The sequence below is a fragment of the Hyperolius riggenbachi genome, chromosome 12 (assembly GCF_040937935.1).
Source record: "Hyperolius riggenbachi isolate aHypRig1 chromosome 12, aHypRig1.pri, whole genome shotgun sequence".
NCBI lineage: Eukaryota > Metazoa > Chordata > Amphibia > Anura > Hyperoliidae > Hyperolius > Hyperolius riggenbachi.
Window position 1 is genome coordinate 15,251,564 of NC_090657.1, and position 14,106 is coordinate 15,265,669.

Genomic DNA, 14,106 nt, shown 5'->3' on the forward strand with positions numbered 1-14,106 from the left:
CCCACAGGGGGCGGAGCCCAACCTCCGTGCAGGAAGCAGAGCATTGCTGTGTGCACAGCCGTCTCTGTCCCCAGGTGTGCATTGCCTGGCTGCATACATACAGTATTTGTCAAGGTAGCTTCTCAGGCTGATCCTCTGCCACACGGTACTGGTGAGACCGACCAGCGCAGCCAGCCACACTGTACCTAGAGGGACACAGGAGGAAGGAAAGAAGTCGGCCCCCTTCCTCTTTTGCCGAGCATGCAGCGGCCCAAAATACAGAGGCAGGAGGCGGCCCGGGGGGAGAATGCCTCCCATCCCCCCAGGCCAGTCCGCCCCTGCTCCACAGCCTCTGCATTGATCATTAGCGGATATTCCCTAAAAAGGATTTAAACAATGATGCTGGCCAGCTTCCCAGCTCGCTACACAGTTTTTTGGCAGTTGTACAGAGCAACTGCCATTCACTAAGTGCTTTTGAAAATAAATAAATCCCTGAGAATCCCCTATGAAGAGATGGACTCGTTTAAAACCTGCCGCTTCTGTCAGATTTTTACTACCTACTGTAAGGGACAGGAACTTAGGAGAAAAGTAATTTATGGCTCATTTTACTCTGAAAAAAACTTACTTCTTATTTGTATATGTTTGCATGTATTTGACATTTTAAAATTTTTCGCCATAGTGCCCCTTTAATGGCAGCTGAATTTCACTTGTAATCATGCTAATAATTGATGCAATCTACGGTGTGGCTTCTGCGTCAGTCTTTATGAAAGCCTCTGTCGCATGCGACGTTTTATCCGCTTCTTCAGCATCAGTAAGTCCATGTGCAAGATGCTGTTCAGCACCGCAGAAGCGCAAAGCAATCCTCCATGTACAGCACCCGCCACTCCGCTGCTAAACACGTCTTGCCCTGTAAGGAAATAATGATGAACATGAACACATTTGGATAGATTTCTCTGCAGTTGATATGACCTCACTGTAGCCATAATGTACTGGCAGAAGCTCTATGGTGTCAATTCATAAAGCATTCCCGCATGCAGTAATGCTCAAAACAGCTGACTTTACCGAGCACTTGTGTCCATTCATAAGAGCTGTTACCGCATGTAAAGCTGAAATTCCTGAGCAGTGAGGTAAATTACCGCCTTGTGCAGTGATTATCTCAACACATGCCACTAAATGTCAATTCATAAAGATTAGATCAGGTGGTATTGGGACGGAGAATACCGCCTGCTTTGAAGAGGCGATAAGGGTGCGGATAACATGAATTTAATGGAGACACATCTCCCAGGCGCAGCGGTGAGAGTAGAATAAAAAAGGCTTCCCAGAATACCCCAGGCTGTGTTTTTTAATCTCTTGGGTACCTCTTTTCATACGTTTTTTTACATCAGAAAGCCTGCATGAGTAATTTCTTGAAGTTCTTCTAAGCTGTGGCAATTAAATAGATTGCTTAGAAAGACTAATAGACAGATTCAGCGCAGATTCAGGGCAAGGAGAGGCAGTTTTTAAAAAAAATACACATCTAAAGGGAAGTTGGGGATGCCTCTTTTATTGTAACACTGTCTCGGCACAGAGAAAATGTATCAACTCGGCAGCTTCTCATGTTACAGACAGCATTAGTTCGGGAAATCCCGACCTTCTATCACAACTGTAAACATTTTTGTGAATTAGCACACAAAAGTCTAAAATACCGAATGGGGTATTTTCCCGACAAGATTTTCTCCCCGCACAGCCTTTTATGAATTGACCCCAATGTGTGTGGGTTACTCACCTGTTAGATAGAGTCCAGGCACTGCCATCTGCACCCTCGTCTTGCTGATAATCTCACACTGGTATCTACTACTATTCTGTTCTGCTCCATACATTGACCCCTGAGGTGCCCGGAGATAATACTCGTTACTCACTGGTGTTGCAGCTTCTACATAAGCAATCTGGGTACAAGACAGACACATGCTATTATTGGTTAGGAGATTGCTCAAAGTAAAAATGAATCGTCATGCTCGTAGAAGTCACTGAATACATCAGATTAGCAAAAGAGCTGACTGTGCTTTTGGCTGTATTCACACTAGAGCATAGTGGTGCATTGGACAATAACACAACATGTCATTATATTGTAACTGTACATCCAGGTGTTAGCAATGCGGTGCAACAGAATCCATTGGTCTGATAGGTGCATGCTGTGCTGTACTAGATAATCAGGGCGTAAGTAGAGGGGAGCAGCCACTGTGATGACAAGAGGGCCTCAAGCTGTAGGGGGCCCAAACTACTAACCTTCCCTTGCTTCAATACAGGATAGACTATACTTTAACCACTTAATGACAAGCTGACTTTTAAAAATGTCCTGCTAGAGCGGCCTCTTAATGGCTCCAGGGCATTTTTATAAGTCAGACAGTGCTGCCGCCGCTGTGCACAAGCACATGCGTTCCCGTGCGCGTTTGCACATGAGATCAGTGAGAAAAAAAACACCATAGACAAAATACACCTTTATTTCCAAATACTATATTGTCACCATACGTTGTAGTAGGGACATAATTAAAATCTTGTGATAACCAGGACAAATAGGCAGATAAAATGTGTGGGTTTTATGTACACCGAAGTTATGTACATAGAAGTTTTTATTTTTTTGTCACAAGTTAGCGGAAATTGATTTTAATTGTTTTTTTTTTCACAAAGTGTCATTTTCCGCTAACTTGTGACAAAAAATAAAATCTTCTATGAACTCACCATACTCCTAACGGAATACCTTGGGGTCTCTTCTTTCTAGAATGGGGTCATTTGTGGGGTTTCTATACTGCCCTGGCATTTTAGGGGCCCTAAACCGTGAGGAGTTGTCTTGAAACCAAATGTCGCAAAATGACCTGTGAAATCCTAAAGGGACTCATTGGACTTTGGGCCCCTTAGCGTACTTAGTGTGTAAAAAAGTGCCACACATGTGGTACCGCCGTACTCAGGAGAAGTAGTATAATGTGTTTTGGGGTGTATTTTTACACATACCCATGCTGGGTGGGAGAAATATCTCTGTAAATGACAATTGTTTGATTTTTTTTACACACAATTGTCCATTTACAGAGATATTTCTATAACCCAGCATGGGTATGTGTATAAATACACCCCAAAACACATTATACTACTTCTCCTGAGTACGGCGATACCACATGTGTGACACTTTTTTGCAGCCTAGGTGCGCTAAGGGGTCCAACGTCCTATTCACAGGTCATTTTGAGGCATTTGTTTTCTAGACTACTCCTCACGGTTTAGGGCCCCTAAAATGCCAGGGCAGTATAGGAACCCCACAAGTGACCCCATTTTAGAAAGAAGACACCCCAAGGTATTCCGTTAGGTGTATGGCGAGTTCATAGAAGATTTTATTTTTTGTCACAAGTTAGTGAAAAATGACACTTTGTGAAAAAAAACCAATAAAAATCAATTTCCGCTAACTTTTGACAAAAAATAAAATCTTCTATGAACTCGTTATACACCTAACAGAATACATTGGGGTGTCTTTTTTCTAAAATGGAGTCACTTGTGGGGTTCCTATACCGCCCTGGCATTTTACGGGCCCAAAACCGTGAGTAGTCTGGAAACCAAATGTCTCAAAATGACTGTTCAGGGGTATAAGCATCTGCAAATTTTGATGACAGGTGGTGTATGAGGGGGCGAATTTTGTGGAACCGGTCATAAGCAGGGTGGCCTTTTAGATGACAGGTTGTATTGGGCCTGATCTGATGGATAGGAGTGCTAGGGGGGTGACAGGAGGTGATTGATGGCTGTCTCAGGGGGTGGTTAGAGGGGAAAATAGATGCAATCAATGCACTGGGGAGGTGATCGGAAGGGGGTCTGAGGGGGATCTGAGGGTTTGGCCGAGTGATCAGGAGCCCACATGGGGCAAATTAGGGCCTGATCTGATGGGTAGGTGTGCTAGGGGGTGACAGGAGGTGATTGATGGGTGTCTCAAGGTGTGATTAGAGGGGGGAATAGATGCAAGCAATGCACTGGCGAGGTGATCAGGGCTGGGGTCTGAGGGCGTTCTGAGGGTGTGGGCGGGTGATTGAGTGCCCTAGGGGCAAATAGGGGTCTAATCTGATGGATAGCAGTGACAGGGGGTGATTGATGGGTAATTAGTGGGTGTTTGGAGGAGAGAACAGATGTAAACAATGCACTTGGGAGGTGATCTGACGTCGGATCTGGGGGCGATCTATTGGTGTGGGTGGGTGATCAGATTGCCCGCAAGGGGCAGGTTAGGGACTGATTAATGGGTGGCAGTGACAGGGGGTGATTGATGGGTGGCAGTGCCAGGGGGTGATTGATGGGTGGCAGTGACAGGGGGTGATTGATGGGTGATTGACAGGTGATTGACAGGTGATCAGTGGGTTATTACAGGGAAGAACAGATGTAACTAATGCACTGGCGAATTGATAAAGGGGGGTCTGAGGGCAATCTGAGCGTGTAGGTGGGTGATTGGGTGCCCGCAAAGGGGCAGATTAGGGTCTGATCTGATGGGTAACAGTGACAGGTGGTGATAGGGGGTGATTGATGGGTAATTAGTGGGTGTTTAGAGGAGAGAAGAGATGTAAACACTGCACTTGGGAGGTGATCTGATGTCGGACCTGCGGGCGATCTATTGGTGTGGGTGGGTGATCATATTGCCCGCAAGGGGCAGGTTAGGGGCTGATTGATGGGTGGCAGTGCCAGGGGGTGATTGATGGGTGGCAGTGACAGGGGGTGATTGATGGGTGATTGACAGGTGATCAGTGGGTTATTACAGGGAAGAACAGATGTAACTAATGCACTGGCGAATTGATAAGGGGGGGTCTGAGGGCAATCTGAGCGTGTAGGCGGGTGATTGGGTGCCCGCAAGAGGCAGATTAGGGTCTGATCTGATGGGTAACAGTGACAGGCGGTGATAGGGGGTGATTGATGGGTAATTAGTGGGTGTTTAGGGAAGAGAACAGATGTAAAGACTGCACTTGGGAGGTGATCTGACGACGGATCTGCGGGCGATCTATTGGTGTGGGTGGGTGATCAGATTGCCCGCAAGGGGCAGGTTAGGGGCTGATTGATGGGTGGCAGTGACAGGGGGTGATTGACAGGTGATCAGGGGGATAGATGCATACAGTACACACGGGGGGAGGGGGTGTCTGGGGGGGGGGGTCTGGGGAGAATCTGAGGGGTGGGAGGTGATCAGGAGGGGGCAGGGGGGGGGGATAAAAAAAAATAGTGTTGACAGATAGTGACAGGGAGTGATTGATGGGTGATTGGGTGCAAACAGGGGTCTGGGGGGGGGGTCTGAGGGGTGCTGTGGGCGATCTGGGGCAGGGGGGGGGTAAAATCAGTGTGCTTGGGTGCGACATAGGGTGGCTGCAGCCTGCCCTGGTGGTCCCTTGGACATTGGGACAACCAGGGCAGGAGGCAGCCTGTATAATACACTTTGTAAACATTACAAAGTATATTATACACTTTGTATGCGGCGATCCGGTGTTTAGTAACCCGCCAGCGCTTCCGAACGGCCGGCGGGTTACAGGCAGCGCGAGGTGGGCGGAGCCAGTCCCCGGCGGCCGAATGACGCGATAGCGCCGCCCATGCCCATTTGTCAATACGGCGGTCCTTGCGGGGTCCACTTCCCGGCCGCCAATTGTCTATACGGCGGTCGGGAAGTATAATAACAGTCGATCTGCTTATTTTGCTTTTTGAATAGCAAATTACACAGAAACATGACAGCTAGGATCTCACCTTACTTTCCAGGTGTGGGAATTCCTGGATGGCTCTGTCAAGCATATACTGTGCCAGCTTCATCTTCTTGCTGTGATACTCCTCACTGCGTTGCCGTGGCGTCTGCCCACTCCACTCTGAAAACCACCTATAGGGCGCCATGGTCAGCAGAGTCATACAGGAGTGACCTACAGCACACATAGTACATGGGTATAAAATGTGGGATAAAGTAGTAAAAACATAATACATAAGGATGAATAAAATGCTGGTACAGCCATCATTTTTACACAGAAACCACACTTGTCTTTCATGTAGCAGGAACAAAACTCACTGCACTGAGTTTAGGGTGAACCTGAACTTCTAAGGCCCGGTTCACATTAGCGTTTTTTTCCGGACCATATACTGTACAAACGTAATGGATTTTAATGTTATCCTATGAATCCATTCACATGCGTCCGTTAGTACGGATACGTTCCGCATGTTCTGGTCCCCGGAACTAAAAATTGCTGCAGGCCCTAATTTTCCAGACCATTCTGCCCAGCGGAACGGATCCGGACAAAAAATGCTGCAGGATTGGGGCAATGGGAAACGGAATGTTTCTTCACACTAGTGTAGAAACGGACCGTTCCGCGGGGGATGGGGGCATGTGCCGACGCGAACCTGAGCGACGGGAGGGTGAGGGGAGGGTGCAGCAGCCGGGCGGGTGGGTAAGGGAGGGTTTATGCATACCTAATCTTCTGTAGCAGCCGGCGGTAGAGGCTTCCGTCTTCTTCCGCGTCATGTGACTACATGACTCATCATGTGACTAGTCACATGACGCATGGTGTAGTCACAGCGGAAGAAGAGGAAGCCTCAACCGCTGGCTGCTACGGAACATTAGGTATGTATTGCTGAGTGAAAACGGATACAATCAATCATTGATCAGATCTGTTTTCACTATGTGAACCGGGCCGCGGTCAGAGCCATCCGGATCCGGTGAAGCGGAGACCGGATCCGCTCACCGGATCCTTTTGGCTCCAAACGCTAATGTGAACTGGGCCTTATTGTAAAGTGCACAGACCCATCCAGTAGAGATATAGAAATGTCCAGTGTAAGCTGTGACAAAAACTCACCCTCTCTACTCCTGATAACTCACCTCACTGACCCCCAACCATGCACTTCTATCCCAATCTGGCACTGCTTGGGTGCAGATATGGGACACTTGGCAGGGTATTTTTAGCATTGCTCACAAAGCAAGAAACTGTGGAGGTCCATGGAGTGGTGGTACCAATTTCCACATGGATGCTGAGTCAGTTTCTGAAACGGATGCAGCACGCACGCTGATGCAAATTTGCATCCGAATTGCTATAGCAGTGTAATGCATGGCTATGGGGGTTCGGATGTACTCTGCAGAAATATGCAGCATGCACCTTTTTTCTGCATGCAGCTAACCAGATGCATACGTATCCGGCATCAGGCAATCCCCGCCAGTGCTGGATACAGGGGACTTTGTTGTATAGGAATAGGTTGCAAATATGTTAACTGAATTATTCTCCATTAGTACAAAAAGATGAATGACGAATTTTCAAAAGTGGCCTTGCAGGTAACCTGACCAGAGCATAAAGTTGCAGCATAAAGTTTCCAAACATAACATGTCTTTGTGGCTGGATAGTGCCAGCAGCTATTCAGTAAGGAGACCTTGTGCAAGATCCCCTAACACTGCTACGGCCTACCAGGGGCGTCGCTAGCCCCAAAGATCAGTGGCCCGTGCCCCGGATCTATTCTGGGATGCCCCGGATGTCCCCCAGGCAGAGTCCGCTGTGGTTCCTCAATGGTGGGCATGCTGGGTGCTGTGGTGCATCAATCAGGATTATGCTGGTTGCAGTGGTGCCTCTATGTGGGCATACTGGGTGCTGTAGTGCTGTGCTAGGCACTGTGATGCCTTTATGAGGGCATGCAGGGAGCTGTGGTTTTCCTATGGGGGCATGCTGGGAGTTGTGGTGCCTCAGCAGTTGGCTGATGGTGTAATGGTTAAGGGCTCTGCCTCTGACACAGGAGACCAGGGTTTGAATCTCGGCTCTGCCTGTTCAGTAAGCCAGCACTAATTCAGTAGGAGACCTTTGGCAAGTCTCCCTTACACTGCTACTGCCAATAGAGCGCGCCCTAGTGGCTGCTGCTCTGCTCTGGCGCTTTGAGTCCGCAAGGAGAAAAGCGCAATATAAATGTTATTTGTCTTGTCTTGTCAATGGAAGGCCCATGGTAGTATGGGAGGGGGTCCACTAGAAAGTCAGGGAATGCTTTCGGGAACTGCCAGATAACCTGGTGGAAGGCCAGACCAGCCTACACAGAAGCTAGGTAACTCTGCCTAGTTATGTTTAAAGAGAACCTGTACTGAGTAAAATTATTTAAAATAAACACATGAGATAACTTCAAATGAACATTACATTGTTACCTTGCCATCAGTTCCTCTCAGAAGCTCACCATTTTCTTCTTACAGTGATCCCTTCCAGTTCTGACAACATTTTGTCAGAATTGAAATATATCAGTTGCTGTCAGTTACAGCTAGAGATGAGCCGAAATTTTCGAAATTTCGAACTGCTTTTATTACGAATGCGAAATTTAACATTACGACCCAAATTCGTAATTAATTTTCAAATCGTAATTTACAATTTCGTAATCGAAATTTCACTCCCGTAATGACGAATTTCGTGTCTCAAACCGAAATTTTACTTTTTCAGGTTTGTAAGGGTTTCTATCCCTCTAGATGCTTAAAATGAATAGCATAGCACAGCCAGCCAGCCAGCCAGCCAGCCAGCCAGGCCTCCTCCTTCTCTCTCTCTCTCTCTCTCTCTCTCTCTCTCTCTCTCTCTCTCTCTCTCCAGAGATCTGTAGTATTTCAAAACCATACTCACATTCATGACATGTCCAGGGATCAAACCCAGGCCAACCACATGGAAGACAGCTATGCTCACCACCATACCACCAAACACACACTAAATAGACTGCTAACCTAAATCTTACTTGTAGACAGTCATATGAGACACATGCTGGGTGCAGGGCTTTGTGATTGGACCATGGACCATGCGATAGAGTGAGGTGCAAAAATGAAATCATGCCTAGCAGAGGATGGTTTCACAATGCTAAATGCTAGGCTGGCTGTGGTGCAATTGGTTAGTGTGTCTGGCTGGTAACAGCAAGGTTACAGGTTCGATTCCATCCAGGCATGTCTTTTCCTTTTGAGTTCAACAGTTGTCCAAACACCGAGCACAAAGTTTTGCATGCGTAAAGTTTTACGCACGCAAAATACCCCATGGGGTTCAATGGCGCAACGCGCGCACGCAAAAGGAAAAGACATGCCTGGATGGAATCAAACCTGTAACCTTGCTGTTACCAGCCAGACACACTAACCAATTGCACCACAGCCAGGCTAGCTGTGACCTAACTCTACATGGCTATCTGGGGCTCTGTTGGCTCTGTTTGGACAACTGTTGAACGCAAAAGGAAAAGACATGCCTGGATGGAATTGAACCTGTAACCTTGCTGTTACCAGCCAGACACACTAACCAATTGCACCACAGCCAGGCTAGCTGTGACCTAACTCTACATGGCTATCTGGGGCTCTGTTGGCTCTGTTTGGACAACTGTTGAACGCAAAAGGAAAAGACATGCCTGGATGGAATTGAACCTGTAACCTTGCTGTTACCAGCCAGACACACTAACCAATTGCACCACAGCCAGGCTAGCTGTGACCTAACTCTACATGGCTATCTGGGGCTCTGTTGGCTCTGTTTGGACAACTGTTGAACGCAAAAGGAAAAGACATGCCTGGATGGAATCGAACCTGTAACCTTGCTGTTACCAGCCAGACACACTAACCAATTGCACCACAGCCAGGCTAGCTGTGACCTAACTCTACATGGCTATCTGGGGCTCTGTTGGCTCTGTTTGGACAACTGTTGAACGCAAAAGGAAAAGACATGCCTGGATGGAATCGAACCTGTAACCTTGCTGTTACCAGCCAGACACACTAACCAATTGCACCACAGCCAGGCTAGCTGTGACCTAACTCTACATGGCTATCTGGGGCTCTGTTGGCTCTGTTTGGACAACTGTTGAACGCAAAAGGAAAAGACATGCCTGGATGGAATTGAACCTGTAACCTTGCTGTTACCAGCCAGACACACTAACCAATTGCACCACAGCCAGCCTAGCATTTAGCACTGTGAAACCATCCTCTGCTAGGCATGATTTCATTTTTGCACCTCACTCTATCGCATGGTCCAATCACAAAGCCCTGCACCCAGCATGTGTCTCATATGACTGTCTACAAGTAAGATTTAGGTTAGCAGTTTATTTAGTGTGTGTTTGGTGGTATGGTGGTGAGCATAGCTGTCTTCCATGTGCTTGGCCTGGGTTTGATCCCTGGACATGTCATGAATGTGAGTATGGTTTTGAAATACTACAAATCTCGAGAGAGAGAGAGAGAGGGAGGAGGAGGAGGAGGAGGAGGAGGTTATTCATTTTAGGCATCTAGAGGGATAGAAACCTTTGCAAACTTTAAAATACTAAATATCGTAATTACGAAAATTTGCGTAATTTGCGAAAATTACGAAATTTCGATTACTGCTAAAATCGTAATTGTAGTAATTTCGCGAAATTTCGGAAATTCGTAATTAGGTCATTACGCTCAGCTGAGAGGAGAACTGATGTGTCCATGTTTCCCTATGGCTCAAGTGGGCGATGTTACAGTTTAACAGTGTTCTGACCAGGAAGCTGTTATGGGTAATGGCCATTTTCAAAATGGAGGACGGAGAATTCCATTGATCACAGTGGACAAACAGGACGCAGGAGAGGAAAAATAGATTGAGGAGTAGACTACACAGGAGGGAAGTATGACTTGTGTATGTTAATTTTGACTTTTAATGTTCAGTTCAGGTTTTCTTTAAGTGGCACTGTCTATTTACATGATATGCTGTATTTTTTTTTTTTTTTTTACTGGAGATGAGGCTTCATCCAAGATTTTGCTGGGCAGGCCTACTTAGACCGATGTTAAAGTGGACCCAAATTAAAAATACAAGATTTCAGAAATAAAATCTATTTTCTAAATTATAATAATAAATAGCAGCCTTTTTCAGCTGCATGATGACAAATCTAAAATATTTTACATTTATTGGAGGAACCCCTCCCTTCCTTTCAAATTGCTGGGACAAAATCCGGCAAACTGGTGGAGTAGTTGTTGTCCGGCAATGGAGGAATTGCTAATAGCTGCCCCCAGTATAACCCTAGTTATGAAAAGAGAAAGGGGAAAAGCATGCACTGAAATGCTCATAGGTTTGAAGAAGAGTTTATTTATCTTTGCATGTGTCAGAGTGGTGCAACTAAATATTTTTAATTAAAAAAATGTTTGGTTTGGGTCCGCTTTAAGTTCATGTAAATTTGGCCCCACCCATGACCACACCTACATTCTGGTGTGTGGCCACACCCATTTTTCAGCTGGAGTGCCCAAAGGTGCCCCGGATCCTAGCAACCTCTTAGGATCCCAGCCACGCCCCTGTGGCCTACAGAGCGCACCCTAGTGGCTGCAGCTCTGGTGCTTTGAGTCTGCCAGGAGAAAGGCGCAATATAAATGTTCGGTGTGTGTCTTGGTTGTATGATTCCCACGGAAGCTGAATGTAGTCTACTGGCAGTTAGGGATGATCGGAAAGAGCAAATTCCGTTCTGCCGGGAATTCGCGGATTCCGCCAGCGCTGAATTCCGTCGCTATCAAAATTCTGCCGGATTTTTGCAAAATTCCGCAGAATTCCGGATTCCGTCGGAAGAATTAAAATAATTGCAAATAAAACCTGGTTTATGCTATATGGTAGCCCATAGACCCTATTGACTGTTCCCCTAATCCTTTTTGTCCTCCCTTCCTCCCGGAGGGACTTGTCTTCCAGGGAATTGTAGGATTTCAAAAGCCAGCTTACACCTTACAGTGTGTGGAGGGAGGAAGGGAGTCTGTTCAGTAGAAATTCTTCTTAGTAGGTAGAAATCAGTTTGGTGGGGAAAAAATTTGAATTCCGTAAAATTCCGCAGAAATTACGCCATAGTGATATAGCAATTCCGTTCCGTTTCCTATCAGTAAGGGTCACAATGTAGTCACTTCCTCTCTGAGTCAGGACTGAGTCAGCCACTTACATACCTGATATTTAACTCTTTCAGACAGAGAAAGAAAAAAAGGAACACAGCCTAGTTATTTGTGTGCTTGGCACTGTACATACCCATGTCTATCTCATCATGTCACACGTCTGGGTATCCTTTAAAAACTGCTTTACTCATTTACTGGCAAGATACTGTTGTATGCCTTTTAGTAACTCTGAGAATTCATTTCCCCACCCCCCGTTGGATAGTCTGGTTGAGTCAGGCAAAAATGGTGCAGGAAAATTGGGCATACCATGTGCTGCCATAGGTCATTTATGGCTATAGCGGCGCTCAGTCAGTAATTTGGGCGTCATTAAAAGACAGAGCCCAAATGACTGTAAAAACAGCGTAATTTGGCCGCCAGCAACAGATGGCAGCGGAATTACGTCTTACCCCAGAGTCCATGGTGGCCTGGAGGGGAAATAGTAATAGGAGCAGGGGGAGCCATTTTTTTGCTTCATCCTGCACCCAAATTACCCAGCGCCTTAATTTCATGTACACAGTCTGGCTCTCTTCTAGTGCTTTTACCCCCACCTTCTGCAGCAACGTGTAGGTGGTGGAGCGACTGCATGGTGTGGGCCTAGGGGAAGTCAGAGGAGCAGGAAAAGAAGAGTGATGGCGGATAGTTCTACATAGATGGACAGGCACTTATGCAGCAGTAGAGAAAAAGAAACACCCAGTTACTGATATCCTTAAAGGGACTCCGAGCTCACCCAAAAAAAGAAAGTTGTACTCACCAGGGGCTTTCTCCAGCCCAGTGCTGGTCGGGAGGTCCCACGATGGCGTCCTGGCTCTTCTCCTTCTCCCCGCTCCGGAATGGCTGACAGGCCGCAGCCCGGGCGACACTCAGTAGAGTGTCGGGCTGCTCCTTCCGCATATGACGCGGATTACGTCACACGCCGGCCGCCTCGCGTCATCACGGCGGCCGGCGTGAAAGTACTGCGCATGCGCGATTAAAGCGCGCATGCGCCGTACTGCCACGCCGGCTGCCGTGATGACGCGAGGCGGCCGGCGTGTGACGTAATCCGCGTCATACGCCGAAGGAGCAGCCCGACACTCGGGCGAGTGTCGCCCGGGCTGCGGCCTGTCAGCCATTCCGGAGCGGGGAGAAGAGCCAGGACGCCGTCGTGGGACCTCCCGACCAGCACTGGGCTGGAGAAAGCCCCTGGTGAGTACAACTTTCTTTTTTTTATGAGCTCGGAGTCACTTTAAAGGGAACCTAAAGTGAGAAGGATATGGATTTTTCCTTTTAAAATAATACCAGTTGCCTGGCTCTCCTGCTGATCCTGTGTCTCCAATACGTTTAGCCACAGCCCCTGAACAAGCATGCAGATCAGGTGATTTGACTGACATCAGACTGGATTAGCTGCATGCTTGTTCCAGGTGCGTGATTCAGCCACTCCTGCGGCCAAAGAGATTAGCAGGACTGCCAGGCAACTGGTATTATTTAAATGGAAACATCCATATCTCTCTCAGTTAAGGTTTCCTTTAATGATTTTTGATCGGTCACTATGAGGACAGTTCAGGGAATGATTGCTGTACAGACCAAGTTGTAAAGTGCTGTACAGACATGCTGTTCGGTAATAGCTGAGCAGCAAAGGGGAGGTAGGACTGGTGGGGAATGAGTGGAAGGAGTCTAGTGGCGCAATGAATGTACTTGTTTGTCATTTACTGATCTGCTATGCTGCATCACTGTTGTGAGGCAGACCCAGTATGCCCGAGATGCTCTGAAAATGATTATTTTGGACGATTATCGAGCATGTGTATGAGGGTTACAGTGAACCAGAGAGGACGCACCCTCATGTATTTTACCATATATATCAGTGGGGACATTAGAGAAAATGCCTACCTTGCTCTCTGTTTCATCCTTCACTGCTCAGCCTGCTTGTTATCAGCCCTGATAAAATCCCCGACTGAGCATTCAGTCTGGCTTTGCTCAGGAAACATTATTGCTGAGTCATTATAGCAGAGCCAGAAGGAAGCAGGCTTGGGCTTGAAAATATATCAGAGAAGACAGACTCAGCTATAATGATTCCTGAGCAAAGCCAGACTGAATGCTCAGTCGGGGATTTTATCAGGGCTGAAAACAAGCAGGCTGAGCAGTGAAGAATGAAACAGAAAGCAGGGTAGGTGTTTTCTATAATGTTCCCACTGATGCATCCATCTGAAAATGGCGCCTGCGAATAATGACGCAGGGTGTTGCCGCTAATCCGTTTGTCGCTTATCGCTATTTAACGTTATAGCCTTATCGTTATTTGACTCTGT

General features: G+C 47.1%; 1 protein-coding gene across 1 annotated transcript in view; it reads right to left on the reverse strand.

The window, feature by feature from the left end:
• Positions 1-604: 604 nt before the first annotated feature.
• Positions 605-14,106, reverse strand: part of LOC137542549 (all-trans-retinol 13,14-reductase-like) — a 56,945-nt gene continuing 43,443 nt past the window's right edge. Inside the window, exons 9-11 of the mRNA XM_068264557.1 lie at positions 5,704-5,870; positions 1,745-1,904; positions 605-886 (exon numbers count right to left, since the gene is read on the reverse strand). Of these exons, the coding sequence (XP_068120658.1) occupies positions 741-886; positions 1,745-1,904; positions 5,704-5,870 (473 nt within the window). The 3' untranslated portion in view covers positions 605-740. The remainder of the gene's footprint in view (positions 887-1,744; positions 1,905-5,703; positions 5,871-14,106) is intronic.